Source organism: Henckelia pumila, chromosome 4 (assembly GCF_033568475.1).
Source record: "Henckelia pumila isolate YLH828 chromosome 4, ASM3356847v2, whole genome shotgun sequence".
Lineage (NCBI taxonomy): Eukaryota > Viridiplantae > Streptophyta > Magnoliopsida > Lamiales > Gesneriaceae > Henckelia > Henckelia pumila.
Genome location: NC_133123.1, coordinates 33,922,081 through 33,942,557, shown reverse-complemented (window position 1 = coordinate 33,942,557; position 20,477 = coordinate 33,922,081). Strand labels below are relative to the sequence as shown.

At 29.8% G+C, this 20,477-nt stretch overlaps 1 protein-coding gene across 1 annotated transcript; it reads right to left on the bottom strand.

Annotated features, from left to right (window-relative positions):
* Window positions 1-15,273: 15,273 nt before the first annotated feature.
* Window positions 15,274-18,456, bottom strand: LOC140864567 (uncharacterized). Its single transcript, XM_073268831.1, has 2 exons — window positions 17,097-18,456; window positions 15,274-15,664 (listed from the first exon to the last, which is right to left on the bottom strand). Exons 1-2 carry the CDS (start codon window positions 18,302-18,304, stop codon window positions 15,643-15,645), a joined length of 1,230 nt encoding a protein of 409 aa, XP_073124932.1. The 5' UTR covers window positions 18,305-18,456; the 3' UTR covers window positions 15,274-15,642.
* Window positions 18,457-20,477: the final 2,021 nt, after the last annotated feature.

The window sequence follows — 20,477 nt, the reverse complement described above, 5'->3', positions numbered from 1 at the left end:
GACCCCCCATCACCAACACACACACACACACAATAATAATAATATATTGTATGTGTACTCTTGAAAAAGTTGATTCAATCAAACCCTAGACGTGATAGGCCTCTTAAACTATTGCAGGTTCATAGCTTTTAAAAAAAAATAAAAATCATATAGTGACTTTTCTCATTTTGCTTTGTAGTACTAGTATATATATATTAAAGTAGTGTTTGAAAATTTTGTAAGAAACATTTTTGAGTATTTTTTTTCCATAAAATTTAAAAATTTTGTGAAGAAAAAGCTCATAGATGCTTCTACGAAGCTCTCCTAAACACTACAAAACTTGTTAAACTTTAATTTTGGTGGATTAATTTTAATTGTCATCTAATTTGGTACATTTGCTTAAATTTCGTCCGAGTGTTTTGAGTGTATTTTGGCGTCATGTCAATGATTTTCAATTTCATATCAAATTTTTTTGGGTTTTTTTATAATTAATTTTTAAAAAAAATTCTTTAAAATTATTTTAATTGGCGGATTTTTGAAAAATTACTGCAAAATTTCACCACCAATAGCGGACCTAGCAATTAAATTGCAAGATCCGCTCAAGGCTGCAGCGCTTTCTTTTCTTTTCTTTTTTAGTTATTGTTATTTTTTATGTGTTGAGATCGGATAAAAAGATCTTTATCAGATATTGAAACAATATTATTTGATTTTTTTATTTTGAAATGATTGATTTATCAAAAAATTATTTTTTAAAAAATATTATTTATTTTAAAATATTAGTTGATTTATCAGATAATATTTGGTTTAAAAAATTAATATTTTTCATATTGTTGCATTAGCACATATGTGAGAAAATATCATTGTAATTTTTGTGATTTCAAAATTAAAATGATTGTTAACTACTAAGGTGAAATAAGGTCGGGACCTATCCCGTAACCCTCCTACTCAGTTTTTGTCCCGAAAATAATCGATAAATATTTTTCTCCCGATCCCGTAACCAAGACATTTCGGGACCCCGAATGTTTGGGATCCCGTTGGATAAAGAAAGAAAATCTCAAATTTTTTTATTTTCAAGATTTCGATCAAAAAACAAAAAAATGTGATTATTTTATTAAAAAATAATACTATTTATAAATTTATATTTCTTAATAAAAAATAAATATCTAACTTAAAATATATAATATTAAAATATTCCGAATAATAATTCAAGGTTTTATCAAAAAAAGAATATCACATTGTGCATCGGATAATTATTAATAAAATATTTGGATACAAGTTACTGATAAATTTTGTTAAATAGATTGTCAAATTTCATCTCTTATTAATATTTGTCTAATTAGATACTTATAAATATGAGTTAACAAAATTATTAATGTAAATTTTAAAAATACGCAAAAAAAAAAAAAATTATTTCATGATTTACTATTCGATAGTTTGAACAATAAGCAATTATGTGGACTAAGTTGTAGTTTAATTATTATATAAGCTGAGACACAACAATATTCAGTTCAATATATTAATAATAATATTAATAAAATATATTAACATACTATTTAGGGACGGGTCGGAATCTCGTCGGGATAAAAAATATTTACCGATTATTTTCGAGATAGGAATTGGGTAGGAGGGTTACGTGACAGGTTCCGACCCTATTCCACCTTAGCAGTTAACAATCATTTTAATTTTGAATTCACAAAAATAACAATGATATTTTCTCATATATGCGGTAGATGAATCTTTTATCTAATGCAACCTATGAAAAATATTATTTTTTAAATCAAATAATATTTGATAAATCAACTAATATTTTACAAAAAAGAATTTTTTTGGTAAACCAATCATTTCAAAATAACAAAAATTGAATAATATTGTTTCAATATCTAATAGAGATATTTTTATCCGATTTCAACACATGAAAAATATTTAAATAAAAAAATAACAAATACAAAAAAGCTAAAAAATTAGAAGAAAGAAAAAAAAAAAGAGAAAGGATATTGATGGTGGAGTATTGCAGTAAAGTTATTTTTTTAAAAAATTATTTTTTAAATTAATTATAAAAAAACCCAAATTTTTTGAGATTAATTAATATTTTACGGTGTTACAGTGTTGACGAAATTAAGATTAATTTTTTTTAAAAAAAAATCAAATTATCGCATCAAACCAAACTTGGAGTATCATGATTATGAATAAATTGCCAAGTTATATTACAGATTGCAAGTATCAATTAACCAAATAATCCCTATTTGCAAGTATCAATTGTACATTGTTAACCAAATCCTAAGCGCGTTCTCTAGTTTTTTTTTTTTTTTTTTTTTGTTGGGAAAAGAGCACGTTCTCTAGTTGCTTATTGCTTATTTTTTTCTAATTTAATTGGTTGATGATTTTAAGATAAAACTAATTTTCATTCATTAATTGTCTACTCATATTTTCTTTTCGTCATATCAAATATTTTTATCCACGGACACTTTCACAAACGAGCTATACAAGACGACATAGTTTCATTTTCAAAATGATGGATGATAAATAGTGTTCAAAAAACTTGTTTAAGTGACGTTTAAGCTTTAATACTCTTAAATTCGATCAAACAATTATTTTTTAGAATGAAAAATTTCATTTATTATTCAATACAGACGTGTAGCATAAAAACTGAAAATAATTTTTCACGTTTAAACTCGTACTAAACTCGTTTAAACTTGAAGTTTGACATCTACATTTTGATTTGAAAGTATAGATTAAAGTGAAAAAACGAGTGGTAATTTATCTATTGATAGTTTTAGCATATCATATTTAGACTAGCGAATGACAATATCCTTAGCCCAATATTAATCATGTTAAGGAGTGCCATTGAACTAACATTAATGCATAGGATATAATCAGAGTAAATAATATATAATAGATTAATTAGAACCATAAATTCTATTGAGATCATATTTTCCAGTTTGTATAATATATAGGGTTCCAAAACATAAACACCAATGATATGGAAGTACTATTTGAGATCGAGGGTACTGTGTGAATTTGGTTTACACAAAAAATCTATATCAATAAAAGGTAAATAGTGACATTATTAGATGGAAAACTTTCGTATTCCTGACTCCTGAGAGGTAGACACTGATTTCTCATATTTCAACAGCACGAGTATTTCGGGAAAAAAAAAAAAAGAAAGTAAAATTGAATTTATTATAGAGTAAAAATTAATTTGGTACATGAACTATTGGTTAAATGTCAAATTGATACACGAACTTTTGTTAATAGTTTAATTGGCACATGTCCACTTGATTTTGACCAAATTATAATGAAGAAAAGGGTATAATAATCTTTTGATAATACAAATTAATTAAAACAAATATTATTTTAGTTTCAAAACGAGTTTCATCATTTCTGTCCGTCAGAAAAACCGAGAACGATTTTTAATTTTTTATTAATCATGTTCTCTTATAAAATTATTGTGTTTAAATAAACTTTCAATTTTTTATTTGTTGATTTTAAAACATATGATACGTTATGGCAAAGTTTAATTGGTGTTTTGATGAGTTTTTCTTATAAATATAATTTAAAATTTGAAATTAATTTTTAGTAGAACTTACGTAATATTTTTATTAAAATAATATATTCAATAAATTTTTACATAGTTAAAATATTAAAAATATTTTATTACAATCACTATTTATTTAATATTTTTTTCAAAATATTATCGAGAAAATTATGTATACAAAAATCAAAATTTTAGCTAAAAAATATTTATTTAATTTATGTGATATCAATTTATTTATTTGCAATTATTTAAATATTGTATGCCTTAATATAATTTATCTAATTTATCTCATTGAAATACATAATCTATTTAATCTATCTAATATAATAAATATTAAGTACAAATAAAAATTTTAATCAAATCAATTTTTACATATAAAATATAATATACAAAAATATCTAATTAAAATTAAAAATAAAATGTGCATTTTTTGTAATAAAGGGCAAATTTGACATTTTATATAAATGTTACCGAAAATTGATCGGAATCCGACTGACATGTACCAATTAAGTCATTAACAAAAGTTCGTGTATCAATTTGACATTTAACCAATAATTGGTATACCGAATTAAATTTTACTCATTGATTATATATAATAAATCAGTGAACTAAAATTATGAATTATCCAACACAAAATCCGACTAAAAAAAAAAGGGTGAATTGGTGTACAGACAAAAGTTATACATAGCTAGGTGCATAGAGAAGTACATTAATTTGCCAAGAAAAACTTGTCGGTGGAGTGATTAATTATGTTACATTTTTCGACATATAAATAATATGGCGTAGTTTTTTTTAATTATTATTAATTGAGCTAAGAAGCTGAATTCCAAGAAAAAAAAATTCATTTTTCTGATTCTTCTATATGAACCATAAATTTAATTGCCCTCATTTCATTGATGTCATCCTTTTATGCTTGTGGAGAATATTGGGGAAAAAGTGAAAATTATATAATATGCATTGGTCTTATTGTGAAAAAGTAAAAATTTACGGTAAAAAGTAAATATTTCAAAACTCAAAATTTATCAAACTCTACACTTTATAATATTTTTCTCTCAACTTAATTGTATTTTTCATCACAAATGAAGACCTATTTATAGATCCACATTTGAGATTAGTCCAAAAATAAATACATCATCATCTACATCATCACACACTAATTTTCCACATTTTACAACTCAATATTCAACATTCAACATTCAATATTCAACATAATATTAATAATAATAATATTTTTCAACACTCCCCCTTGTGATGATGATCGTGATATGATGACTGTCTTCATTACGTGTTTTATACTGCCTCGTTAAAAACCTTATTAGGAAAAACCCAGTGGGATAAAAACCATAGTAAGGGAAAAAGAGTGCAGCCACGTAAACTCCCCCTCATGTTAACATGAGTGATTCTTCACATATTCCGCAGATTGCGCATCCCAATGTTGTATATATGCTTTCTGAATATCGTCGTGAGAAGTGCCTTTGTGAAGAGATCTGATGAGTTCTCACTTGATTGAATATAACAGATATCAATATCTTTATTCTTCTCAAGCTCTTGAGTGTAGGCAAAAAACTTTGGGGGTATATGTTTTGTTCTGTCACTTTTGATGTATCCTTCTTTCATAATATATGCAGCATTGTCTTCATACAACGTCACAGGCTTCTTGTCTACTGATAATCCACAAGAAGTTTGGATATGTTGTGTCATTGATTTTAGCCAAACACATTCACGACTTGTTTCATGTAGTGCAATAATCTCAGCGTGATTTGATGACGTTGTTACGAGTGTTTGTTTCTGTGAACGCCAAGAAATTGCGGTGACTCCACGAGTAAATACATATCCGGTTTGGGAACGTGTCTTATGTGGATCAGATAAATATCCAGCATCGGCATAACTAATGATACTTTGATTGGTGTCTTTTGAGTACAAAAGTCCCAAATCTGTCGTTCCTCGTAGATAACAAAATATATGTTTAATTCCGTTCCAGTGCCTCTTTGTTGGATATGAACTGAATCTTGCCAATAAATTTACAGCAAAAGATATATCTGGTCTAGTGCAATTTGCAAGATACATAAGGGCACCAATGACACTTAGATATGGTACTTCTGGACCAAGAATAACTTCATCATCTTCACATGGACGGAATGGATCCTTTTCTATGTTTAATGATCTTACAACCATTGGAGTACTTAATGGATTTGATTTATCCATATTAAAACGTTTAAGGATCTTTTCTGCATAATTTGTCTGGTGAACAAAAATTTCACATTCTTTTTGTTCTATTTGCAAACCCAGACAGTACTTGGTTTTTCCAATATCCTTCATTTCGAATTCTTCCTTCAAGTACATCATAAGTTCTTGAATTTCTTTATTCGTTCCAATGATGTTTAAAACATCAACATATACAACAATAATTACACATCCGGATGTTGTTGTCTTGATGAAAACACAAGGGCATATTGGATCATTTACATATCCCTTTTTCATCAAGTGCTCACTTAGTCGATTATACCACATTCGGCCGGATTGTTTCAACCCATATAATGATCATTGCAATTTTACAGAATAAAATTCTCTGGGTTTTGAACTTTGTGCCTCAGGAATCTTAAATCCTTCAGGGATTTTCATGTATATATCACTATCAAGTGATCCGTATAAGTAAGCCGTAACAATATCCATCAGACACATTTCCAAATTTTCAGACACTGCCAAACTAATTAAATATCGAAACGTAATTGCATCCATAACAGGAGAATACGTTTCTTCATAATCAATTCCAGGCCTTTGAGAAAAACCTTGTGCAACAAGTCTAGCTTTATATCTGACTATTTCATTTTTCTCATTTCTCTTTCGAATAAAAACTCATTTGTATCCAACAGGTTTTACACCTTCAGGTGTGAGGACTATAGGTCCAAAAACATTACGTTTATTCAGCGAATCCAATTCAACCTGGATGGCATCTTTCCATTTTGCCCAATCATGACGAGTTTCACATTCACCAAAGGTTTTTGGTTCATGATTGTCGTTTTCATTTATGATGTCACATGCCACATTATAAGAAAATATCTCATCAATATCTTCTATATCTTTTCGGTTCCATATTTTTCCATTATTAATATAATTGATAGAGATTTCACGATTCTCGTCAGTTTGTGGTTCTGACAGAACATTTTCATCATCAGGTGTTTCTTCTGGAACACCATTTTCTATTTTATGATCATCGTGTTTCTCTATGCTTTTTCTTTTCCGAGAATTTTTATCCTTGGAACCGACTGGCCTTCCACGCTTCAAGCGTTTTATGACATCATGAGTGTCTTCAATTTGTTTCTTTGGAATTTCAATTCGAGCAGGGGCATTTACAGCATGCAAATATGATTTTGTTACCCCTTTTGTGTCTGCAAATGCATCTGGAATTTGATTTGCAATTCTTTGCAAGTGCACAATTTGCTGTACATCTTTCTCACATTGTTTGGTCCTTGGATCCAAATGTAACAATGATGGTACATATCATGTGATTTCTTTTTCGATGTGTTTCTTTTCTCCCCCTAACATTGGGAAGATTTCTTCATTAAAATGACAATCAGCAAAACGTGTTGTAAACACATCGTCTGTCTGAGGCTCAAGATATCGAATGATTGATGGGCTATCATAACCGATATAAATACCGATTTTTCTTTGATGACCCATTTTTTATCGTTGAGGTGGTGCAATAGGCACATAAACCATACATCCAAAAATTCTCAGATGAAAAATATTTGGTTCTTTACCAAATGCAAGCTGCAATAGGGAGAATTTATGATATGCACTTGGTCTGATGCGAATTAATGCCGCAGCATGTAAAATTGCATGTCCCCATATAGAAATAGGGAGTTTTGTTCTCATAATCATTGGTCTAGCAATCAGTTGTAGACGTTTAATCAATGATTCAGCTAATCCGTTCTGTGTATGAACATGAGCAACAAGATGTTCAATAGTAATTCCCATTGACATACAATAGTCATTGAAAGTTTGGGAAGTAAATTCTCCAGCATTATCAAGTCTTATTTTCTTGATTGTATAATCGGGAAATTGATTCCGCAATTTTATTATTTGAGCCATTAATCTTTCAAATGCCACATTCCGAGTTGACAATAAGCATACATGTGACCATCTGCTAGAGGCATCGATCAATACCATAAAATATTGAAATGGTCCACATGGTGGTGAATTGGCCCACAAATATCACCCTGAATGCATTCAAGAAATATGGGTAATTCTGTTTGGATTTTAGCTGGCGATGGTCTTATAATAATTTTTCCAAGAGAACATTCTTTACATTGAAACTTATTATTCTGAAAGATCTTCTGGTCTTTCAATGGATGACCATATGTATTTTCAATAATTCTTCACATAATTATTGAACTAGGATGTCCCAATCTATCATACCAATTTGTTAATATTGAAGAACTATTAACCACCATATTTGATTCGATTGGACTTATATGTGTATAATGCAATCCAGTAGGAAGCATTGATAATTTTTCAACCACATATTTCTTTCCTGATTTATATGTGGTGAGACACATATATTTTTGATTTCCATCAGTTATTGTCTCAGTATCATATCCATGAGAATATATGTCATTAAAACTCAACAAATTTCTTTTCGATTGTGGTGAATATAAAGCATCATTTATCAGAAATTTTGTACCATTTGGTAACAAAAATTGTGCTTTACCACAACCTTCAATCAAGTCTACATGACCTGATATTGTATTCACCATTGTTTTTGTTGGTTTATTTCCAAGAAATATCTTTCATCTCGCAGAATAGTGTGCGTGGTACCACTATCTGGTATGCAAATTTCCATGGTATTATTTCCATGTTTGCTCATAGCATTTTTCATATCAAACTTCACAAAATTCAATAAATAAAAAGTAAGTACAATACAAATGCAAAATGTAACATGCTTTATAATACAAGAATGCATGAAAAATACAAATTTGTTCTAGTTCCACCAATCTTTTAATCAATGTCTTCGAAATCATTCATAAAATCTGCAGCATTGAAACTAGTTGAACCAATTAAATGGTTACTGTTTTCAACAAGATTGGTCTCTTTTTCTTTTCCCTTTATCGATACTTTAAAGAGCTTACATAAGTGCTCAGGGGTACGTGACCAATGTCTTGGAGTGTCACATTTATAACAAGCACTTTCATATCTTTTTGAGTGATTTTTATTTTTACTCATATTTTCATGCTGCCCTTTTGGGTGGTTCGTGACGTTCTTTTTAGATTAGTTATTGAAGTAACTATCTCGATTATTTTCATATTCACGGCCATAACCACGATCGTGATCATTTCTACGTCCACGTTCATGACCACATCCTCGACCTCGAACTCGACCTCGACCTCGACCTCGACCAAAATCTAGTTTATGCCTTTGATTTTGGTTTTCATTTTTACTTACGACATTTGCTTCTGGAAATGTCGTAGATACATTGAGTCGGGATTTGATGATTTCTCATTAACATTTCTTTGCTTTTTTCTAGTGATATCGAGAGTAACAAATTTAAGCTTTGTCAAATTTGATATGGTGGTACTAGAAAAATAACAATACATTTTATTAGTTAATTTCTATTAGTATGATAATACAAAATAATGGAAGGACGAAAATTACAAGTGCGTATATAAATAGATAAAAAATCTATGGTGGAAAATCGCCGGTGAGTACAAAACTCGTGAGCATGATGATCATAGTCGTTATGAAAAATAGCCTTAGAAAGGTCAAAAACTCCATCTTCTTCTTTTTCGAAAAAAAATCGAGGAGAAAATATTTTAAGAGAAAGAGTGAATTTGGTGTGATTGAAAATGAGTTTGAGTGAACATATTTATAGGGCAAAAATTTAGCCGTTTGTGACCGTTGGGGGTAAAGAAAAAATCGAGTATGTGTTGAATAAAAATTTATGATAATGATGCAATGCATATAATGATAATCATAATTAAATAATTATGTATATCATATCACATTATTATAAGGTCAGTGTCGTAGACAGCCTTTTATATAATGTTGTGAAATTATACCAATATAGTTAGTATAAAGTCAGGTATAGTATATCATATCACATTATTATAAGATCGGTGTCGTAGACAACCTTTTATATAATAACATGAGATTATACAAATATGGTTAGTATATAAATACACAATAATATATATCATATCAAGTTATTATAAGGTCAGTGTCATAGACAATCTTTTATATAATAACATGAAATTATATATTAATATAGTTAATATATATACATAATAAATATATATCACGTTATTGTTTAAAAACATTAGAGGCTTTTATACTTGTCGTATCCCTTACCGAGAGTGTGGGATGTCGTCTTAACATCCTCCCAGGATTTATAACAAGTTTTGAAAAAAAACTTATTTTTTTCATAACATGATATTATATATTATATATACACAATAAAAATATATAAACAGTAAAATAAAAATTCTTACTTGTTGAATATTTTTGACTTTTTCTTGTATTTTGGAGCGTCGGAAAATATAGAGAACCTTCGAGCGATCGTGCTGATAACGTGTTGTGAAAAAGTAAAAATTTACGGTAAAAAATAAATACTCCAAAACTCAAAATTTATCAAACTCTACACTTTATAATATTTTTCTCTCAACTCAATTGTATTTTTCATCACAAATGAAGACCTATTTATAGATTCACATTTGAGATTAGTCCAAAAATAAATACATCATCATCTACATCATCACACACTAATTTTCCACATTTTACAACTCAATATTCAACATTCAACATTCAATATTCAACATAATATTAATAATAATAATATTTTTCAACAGGTCCAAAGCATTTTGGCCCCGTAAGTGTGTTTTGTCAAATTTAAAGTTCATATATATATATATATATATATATATATATATATATATATATATATATATATATATATCAAATCATCGATCATCTTTATCTACCATTATTTGCTGGCGTATAACTGGCACGGTTAATTAGTATATTTTTCATAAGTATCTATAGACTCTAATATCTCGAGAGCTTATTTTTAATCATGAAAAATTATATTTTTACTCGTATATGTTTTTTTCAAAGAAAAAATTAGTAGTTTATATTGTCAAATTGCATTTTTAATAATGTATTTTTTAATCTTTAATATTTTTTGTATTTTTTATATCGAAAATGTTGATTGACACTATATACAAATGCATCGTATTAGTGTGTGATTAATGTCAGCTTATAAAACAAAATTATAACTGAAAAAATAATCCCAAAAAAATAGAGAATTGAAGGTTAACAACATAGATAAAGAATCGCAAAAAGAACAAATTACATGAGCAAAATTACAACTTTATTTTTCTTTTAAATTTTATAGAATATATTTCAAAATATCTAAGGTTGCGTTTGAATTTGTGGAATGATTTGGAATCAAATTTGAAATCTATAGATTTAAAATAAAAAAGTTGCGGCGTTGATTTGAAACTGAAACAATAAAAGAAAATGCACTTAGTTATATAAGAGAATTTTAAACCAAATGGATACATTAGATTTGATGCATATATAGATTTGAAATCAAATCCTTTCATCCAAATGCAACATTAATTTTATATATATATATATATATATATATTAAATCTTTGAGCTTTTAACCTTTTTAGTATTATTATTCTTTTATTTTTATTATTTTATTTGTTATATCTTATCGGTGTTTGGACAGTTTTGAAAATTAACTTTTTATTATTATTTTATTTGTTAAGACTGAACTCGTTTTAAACATTACACGAACATGATTTTAGTGTCTTGAAAGGAATTAATCTAATGGCCAATTTGATTAATATGATTTGCATGTTATTATATTAGCCCAAAAGTTTATCCAACTCGCAACGAAAATATCTTATAATGTAATAAATAATTTAATAAAACATTCATAAAAATAATTGAATATGCATATTATAAATACACATTCATTTTAAATTTTAATACAGTCTTTGCATAACCCTGAATTTAAATATAATTTGATCGTGGCTAAAATCTTATTGTTTTTTCAATAGTTTCTTTAAAACTTGTATCCCAACAAATATATTATAAAATTACTTGGTAAATCTTTTTTTGGTCTGTAATTACAAATAGATTTTTATTGTGGTCGTTAATTCCGTCGCAAAATTATTTGTCTCTTGTAGTGCAAATATTTATTTTAGTTTGCTCTAATTTTTTATTTTATTTTATTTTTTCTCCATTTTGTCGTGTTCAATTATTTCCACTCTAATTTTGTACTTTACATCTCCCTTGCCTCCACGGACCTCTAGTCCTCTACCTCCCCGATCTGTCCATTATCTCTTCAACACGTAAAATCTATACAGGAAAAGGAGGTCACTTTTTGGAAATTAAAGATTTCAAAAACTCGTGAAAATGTACCTTTTTTCTTCTGGCAACATTGAGATATTTAAAATATTATTTTGATTTTAAGTACAATAAAAAAAATTAAGCTTGTTGGTGCGGAGCTTAAAAATTTCAGATATTTGAGCCCGAACGATTGTATTAGTATTTATATATAATGATTTTATCTTGTAATAAAATTAACACCCATGAAATATAATTTTGTGTACTTTTGACCATGTAAAAGTAATTGCCTTTAGTTTATATATTGAATTTCATCCATATTCCAATAGTTTTGAGATGTCTGATTCAAGTTCAACTCAAGGACGCAACATTTTTGTTTTAAAATCAATCATTATTATAAGAAATAAAACTTCATATTATATACATGTGTGTGTGTCCCATATTACATATGACATATAATTAAATCAAGAAAGTGACAACAGATCATATATGGTACACTATGACATAATTAAATGGTGAAAATGACGATACGAATTAAAAACATCGTTGAACGAGAATCGAAATCATAACACAAAACTTTACTTTCGAGTATTAAAAATTTTCAGGAATTTATAAATAAAACTTTGGTTTTAAAAATTAAATTATTTCTCTATATCCGGTCAGATATTTCATTGTTTATGGGAGGCCCATACTCTAGGTACAGCCCCTTCCTCCTTGATAGGGTGGAGTGGCCTATGTTGACAATATCATCCCACGTTTGGTGGGATTCATCAATGTAGGTCGTCGGCTCGGTTTAGACCGGTTCGATTCGTTCGACAATTAAATCAAAATAATCTTATAGGGTTTGGATTTTCGATAGGGGCGGTCCAAAGAAAAATGAGGTCCGGGATGAAAAAAGTAAGAGTTTCTTACATTAATTTTTTAAAAAAAATTGATATTTACACTGCATTTTTGTTATTTGCACTCCATTTTTAAATAAATTTACACTGTATTTTACACATGAATTGGAGTGTAAGTAACATAAAATAGAGTGTAAATATCAAATCTCATTTAAAAAATTAAATATAATCGAGCTATACGAAATTATCTTCATATTTTGTGAATATAATTATGAAATTATAAAAAAAAAATCACATTGAACCATCAAAACTTGCAATTTACATGTTAATTTAATTTAGAAACAGTTAATTTAACCATTAAAGATAAATTAAATAAAATTCCCAATTTTCAAAATTAAATTTCGAAATTCGTACTCTCAATCCATTATTTTCAACCACGACATGAAATTAACTATAAATATTAAAATATAACATTAAATAAAAAAAATTTGAACGAGTCATAAGTCAAATTTTAACGCACACACATGTTAAGAAGAAATTGGCCGAATATCAAGCTATAAAACTCAATGCCAAGAATGTCGATGATTAAGGAGAGACAATGAAAAGTGATGCTCTACCACAAACAACGTCAAATTGAGAGGTGATGAACGAAACGAAAATTGAACATATTAATTTGGATGATAGCTTTGTTGTTGTAGATGTATAAATATTTTTTGATTTTTTAAATAATTACTATAATATAATAATAATTAATTGAACTACATTGATACATAATATTTATAATATATATCTATAATAAAAATTTTTAATAAATTTGGGACCCCACCCTGGGCATGGCCCCTGCCCGCCCTGTGGCAGGGCCGCCCCTGATTTTGGATCGGATTCAGAGTCTAAACTCATCGATCCGAAACCCAAAATGGAATTGAAGTTGATTAAGACATATTTTGGATCAATCGGATCGGATTAAAATGATGTTGGACTCGCTTTCAAACAATCAAATCTGATTCAGCATTAATACCATATTCAGTTCAGGTAGTGTTTGAGAGAGCTTCTTAGAAGTACTTCTCAGCTTTTTATTAACAAAATTTCACAAAATTTTAAACTTTTGTTAACGAACAAGCTGATAAATGCTTCTAAGAAACTCTCCCAAACACTTCCTCAATCATATACCAATTAAATCGGTTATAGATTGATCCATGTAATATATATGTGTTTGTGCATCTTCGGATTCATCTCTCATAACGACTAAACATACACACATGTAGGAGTGAAGTGTAATGATCTGTATAATAACTATAGTCATCTCCCATATTGAATACATTTTTTTTTCGTCTCTTATCAAATTGGAAATTTTAAATTTAAACATTTCGAATTTCTAGATCATATAATTTCAATATCTAAAAGAAGATTTGAATAAATTTTCTAATCAAAGTTATGATGCAAAAGTTGAATTTGAGCACTTTAGATGGAGACAACATTAGGGTTTACTCCCGATAAATTATTGGATATTGATCGATTGTGGTGTGTCTCCCACATTAAGTGATTGATGCTACAAGTTCCCACCCTAATGGTTTGATTAATATAATACAAAATTAAATGTCAATGATTAAAATAACTAAATTAAAAGAAAGGTGCTATATATAATTGACTTTCATGATTAGCAATTTTATGATTAATTACACGTGGGTAAAACCCTGCCGTGCCCTAAATTTCGTGGATTATTTTGTTTTATTTTATTTTATTTTTTCAAAAACAATTTAGCTTGTTGACATAGAAATCGATTGTGTCACGTCAGTATGGGCTGAATAGGCTGATTAATCTAAAATAATAGTATAATTTCAAATTTAAGTAATTTTTTTTAAAGATGAAATTGGTTTAGGTTGCATTTCAAACAATTCTTATTTAAATCAAATCCTTCTGCGTGTCTGAGTTTCATCCGTCCACACACAACTTCATACAATTCTTTAAACAAAAAGATCATTTAATCAATGCCTAATAAAAGTCAATAAGATTATATTAACGAATTAGTCAAACATATATCCATATAATTAGATTTGATTCATTTATTTTATAATGGTTAAAAGACCTTAACTATCGCACTAAATTCATTTGCAAAACTTCAAATTTCTAAGCAATCATCAACTTTCAGATATTTATCCAAAACAACTCATTTATGTAAATAGTGAATATCTTGGAAGCATCTCGATCAAAGCTCAACTGATCGAATTTTAATGTCTCCAACTTGAATACTCAAATGAATAATAAATTATTGTTTTATTCTTAAATTATTATTTTTACTTGATTGACAATTAATAATATATTTAACAAAAAATTAAAAATGATATTTTTATAAATAGACATCACCTCAAACTCGAGCTCGACTCAGCATAAGCGCAGCCCATAGTATCGTGAATATAATTTCCCACCGCATAAAACTTGATCCTTTACATCTTAATGCCAAAATGTGTTTTTCCAGTTTCAATAGAATATAAAACGAGATTAATGCATGAGAGTAGAACGTAAGATCATTAAAGACGACCAAAAAAGTTGGATCAAATCCGAGCCTTTAGCAACTGTTCATCATAAAATTTGGAAAGAAAGTCGGCATATGCTGTACAGTGGTCACCAAATGACATAAGATCTGAAATGCTATCCGTTTCATTGCGACGAAAAAGAAGGAATGAAAGAAAGAATCCTAAAGTCATACTAAAGCCCCGGAGAATGCTCAGCTTATATACCAAACCCAAAACATTTGCTACTCCGAAGAACAAAAGCTAGTGTTTAATAAGTTAAAATACAGAGTGTAGGAGCTGCTACCTTGCATTTAGTAACATCAGAAACTCTTTGAGCAGGATTAATAGAAAATCTGGATTTAGGAAGAGGAACCAAAAAAGTATCTCTCTAATCATAAGTTAGCAGCAGGCTGTTATTTCCCAGTCACTGGTTCCAAATACACGCCCTGCATACAAGAAAAAAATATTTAATTAGTCTTAAGATAAGTATGACATCTGTTGGAGTGGTGGGTCAGAAAATCCTGGAAATATGGATATTTAATAAAAGAATAAGGGAAAAGAGATGAGAAGGAAATTAATGGGATGAAACTAAATAGTAAATTCTTCTACTTCAAATACAGTGTAGACAATAGAAACATTTGTTTGGCCACATAATGTTCGTGGATTGTTTGGAAAGCCGTTGTGGACTAAAAGGTTTCATGTGTTGCTTCCACTAGTAAAAAAGCCACATGAAAAGAAAATTCGAGTAGTGCAATTTTAGATTTTATAATAACACTTTATTTCTATCAAAAGAATAAGTTTGATGCTTAGATTGGTCCCAAGCATTGGATTACCAGGCCAGATAGGAAAGATTCATACAAAGCCTTGCTCCAAGCATCCCTTGAAAGGCAAGCAGATAATGTATTGTGATTAAAAGCAGGATATTGAAATAGATAAGTAATATATGATTTTTTCGTCACAGTTCAATCTGAATTATGAATTGTTTCATGTCCTCGTGCTTTCAGATAGTGACTCATATCTGAGCACCAGAATAGCTATTTCACTTTCCACTTGTATTTTAGAGGCTGGCCAGTAATAGCTTAACTTTAATATTTAGTTTGAGAAGAAGTGGTTAAAAGAGATTTAAGAGAGTAAATATGTTCAAAGCAATGCTGATCACTCCTTTTTTTAAGAACAATGCAAGTCGAAACGTTCATTCATTCGTTAGCAACCAGCCCCTTGATATGTTAACAATGCCAATCATTCGATTGTTTTATATCAGTGGGAAACAAGTTTCTTGCCCTTGACTATCCCTCATGGTCAAACTGGTATGCATAAAATGAAAGATTTGAAGCACGCTAAACTAATTCCTCTTTGTAACTATGCACCACTTCTCTGGCCTGAGTCTACCACTCCACATATTATCTCACTTATTGGTCCACCTAATTGAAGCGGGTTTATTCATTTTATCTACCTATTTGGGACTAGTGAAATATTAAGGTTCTGAGTGAACAATTAGTTATTAAATACAGATAGTTATTAAATACATCTGTTAGCAGCTTCCACATTTCTAGCTTGTTGATATCTATTGCAAGCATCCTTACCAGAAACCTCATGCTATCTATCTGAAAACACACAAGCAAACTCATGGATACTCTAACTTTACCTTATTTAGGCTGTCATCTCCTGCTAAGGATGAAAACTAGTTAAAGAAGTTGGAGAAATTCAAAGAATCATTGAAATCACTTTCAACTTTACCAAATATCATTAGGCATAACATGCAATAAAAATACCATCTAGAATTACTAGCCTTCTGAAGCAAGGAATCATACTTCATGCAACTACACTTCATGCAACTACGCGTAAGTTTAAATAGTCCAAATATTTCCAAGATCCTACCCAAGATTTCCAATTCCATTATGTGGTTCAACATACTGCAGCTGAAGCTGATATCCATCAAGCGGCATCCCAATTTGTTGCAGTGGCTGCACAACATTCTCCTCTAAAAACAATGCTGAACCAGCAGCTGGGGCTCCTTTCCCATCCACGAGCCTCCACATGTACCATGCCCCAATTGACCTATAAGGCCTCCACTTCTCACACAATTGTTCTATCCTGGAAGGCCTTGGTAAGTCCTCCAAACCATACAGCAATTGCACACCTTTCCTAACACCTAAGTCACTTACGGGTAAAACATCAGGCCTCTGCAGGGAGTATATCATGAACATATGAACTGACCATGAACCTATTCCCTTCACCATTGAGAGCATCGTGAACAAAGACCTATCGTCCATTTTCACAATTGCCTCATCAGACAAAATCCCTGATTGATACTTATTTGCAAGGTCGTACAAATAACTGGCCTTCCGGCTGGACACCCCAATTTGCTTAAGCTGTTGGGGAGTAAGAGAGCGGACAGAATCTGGGGAAACAGCATCCTCACCACCCAAAAGAGAGACGAATCGCGTATATATAGAGGCTCCAGCTTTATATGCAAGCTGCTGGTACAGAATGCTCTTTGTCAGGGCGAGGAATGGGGGTTGGTGGGACTCAAACTGCGGCGGCTGGTGAATATCAATAAGAGAGGCAAGTAAGGGGTCTGCCACACGGAGGTGGAGGAGGCCTAATTCAATTTCTCCATCAACAGATAAAGGTTTGATGATCTGGGGCAGAGCCCTGGAAGCTTGGGAGGCGCTCCGCCGCCTGTTTTTAACATACTTTGCATTGGTAGGTGCGATAGTCGTCGTTGTGATGGCTGCAGAGGAGCTAGCGGAAGAATCTTCCCCAGTGGTTTGAAGCGGCGGCGGATTGTCTTCCGCGGGGGTGCTCGCGCTGGCAGACGCTGAAAGTTTACGGATTTTTGGGGGTCGAATGGGAATTTTGGAAGGGTTTTGAGCATGAGCATTGTGAGAAACTTGAGTGGGAAAGGAATGCGGAGATTCAGCCGCAGAGATGGATTGAGGCGGAGGAAGCGGAATCAGAGAATTGGAGTCAACAGGTTTAAGGTACACAGGCTGAAAAATACAGTGTGATCGAGTTTCAGGGGTTTGGAATTCGGGTTTGGGATGGGATAGGTCTTTGATTTCCGTGAGATTCTGCTCCTCCATGTGGAACTCAACTCGAAGAAGAAAAATTAACTCCGGCGAGCAATGGCAGACTCCAATAGAGGGGTGACGGCGGTTGCTGCGGCGGCGGATGGCGGATATTAGGGATTTGTGAGCGGTGGGAGATACTGGTAATTTCGTGGGCTGAGTGGGTCAGGAATCGTCATATAAAGCTTCGGGGCTCACAGAAAAATTCAAGTTAATGGACATGTTTTGCCGAATGTAACCCTTTGGGCCCAATTCATTAGTTGTGGTTATTTAAAAAATATATATTTTTTAAATATCATTATTATTTTAATATATATTATATTATTATATAGTAAAGTTTGGGAAAGCAATTTAGAATAATTTATCATGTCTAAAAATCGTTTAAGATCACCAAAATAGCTTCAAAGATACAGCAAAATTGTTAAAATTATCCAATAACTTGTCGTGTTTTATATTTCATCCTCTAATTTGTCAAATTAATTTAGGTTTTAATTTTCAAATTTATTTGTGTATTTTTTTTTTTTGTAATCATGTTTTCCTCCAGAGGGTGACATTATGAAGGGAATTGCTGATATATTTAACGTGTGAGGTGAGTATTTCGGCCAAATATGACAAAAAAACTTGAATCATGTTTTTATTCCAACCAAATCTTTGTTGCATAACAATATTCATTTGCACGTGATTCGTGCGTGTGCGGGAATATTAATTAAAATTGTAAATATGATCTTTTAATAATGATACAAATATTTAAATATTATAATATTTAATGAGTTTATGATTTTAATAATAATTTTTGTAGTAAAATTGATATAACAGAAATCATTTAAAGATGTGTATTATTTGGGATATAATAGTTATAGATGAGTACAAATTTACTAAAATAATTTTATGTTATATTTCTATAAAATAAAATAGAGAATGTATTATAATTTTACGTTGATATCTTTGGTATATAAAAAACTAACTACAATTTTGATCATATATTCTTATTAATTTGCGATTTTAGTCCTCTATGTACTACATTGACAATTTCATTCTTAATCATATATGTTTTAATTTTTGGCATTTTTAGTCCTGTTTTTTAATGAGAAGTATTGATACACCATTGCATACATTAGGACAATGTCATAGATAGGAAAGCACCACATCAACGTAACATTGGAAAAATCAAGATCAAACCTACTTGCAATAGAGGGGGCGGCGAAGGCGATTTAGGCGAACGAGAAGTTAGGAAGTTTTGTCATGTTTCATTTAAAAATAACAAAAAAATGAACTAAAACTAATTTGACAACACAAATGATAAATCGGGGAAAAAACATATATTTTTTTTAAAAAATAAGTACAAGTAATCAATTACAACAATGTAAATAAATTGGGGACTTGAGCATTGATTCAAGGCTTGCTTATCTCAGACAAATAAACTACTTAAATCTACCTAAATAAATTAGAAAAACTACTCACAATCAACGAAAAACCTGAGACTAAATTACAATTTTTCTATAACAAAATTACACCATAACTCAAGAGTAATTCCGCTGCGTTTTCAGTTGTTATACACGTCCTACGCACGTATTAAAAATTTATTGTGTTAAGAAATCATATTAAAATAGAAATTTTTAAATACATATATTATTTTTATCTAATAATTATTTAATGTTAACGGACACGTGATCATATAATTTAAAACTTAAAAAACATAGATAAAGAACATGAATGTTTTACTGAAAATAAATAAACTAAAAGTTTAGTATGACATGTTCATATGATTTTTTTAAAAAAAAATTAAACGGAGATTAAGTATTTTCGGAATCCTATATCCGCATCGAAATTTTTTACTAATTTTGTATAATAAGTTACTTAAACACGCAGATGCAATTTTTATTCCAATTAAAACAAAAAAGGGGAAAGATTTTTTCCCATGTTTTTTAGTTTGGTCAATTAAGTTGTTAAAATTTTGTTTTGATGCATTAATTATAATATTTCAGTTATTTTGATTTAATTGCCGACACGATATCTCACAAGTCAACATTTTCGTTAATATTTTCGATGTCATATAAGTATTTTTTATTATCGCATCAACAATTGAATTAAAATGGTATATATATATATATATATATATATATATATATATATATTACTAGTATTCTCGTGCATGTATTGTGTACAATTCGTATTTTTTAAAGAAAAA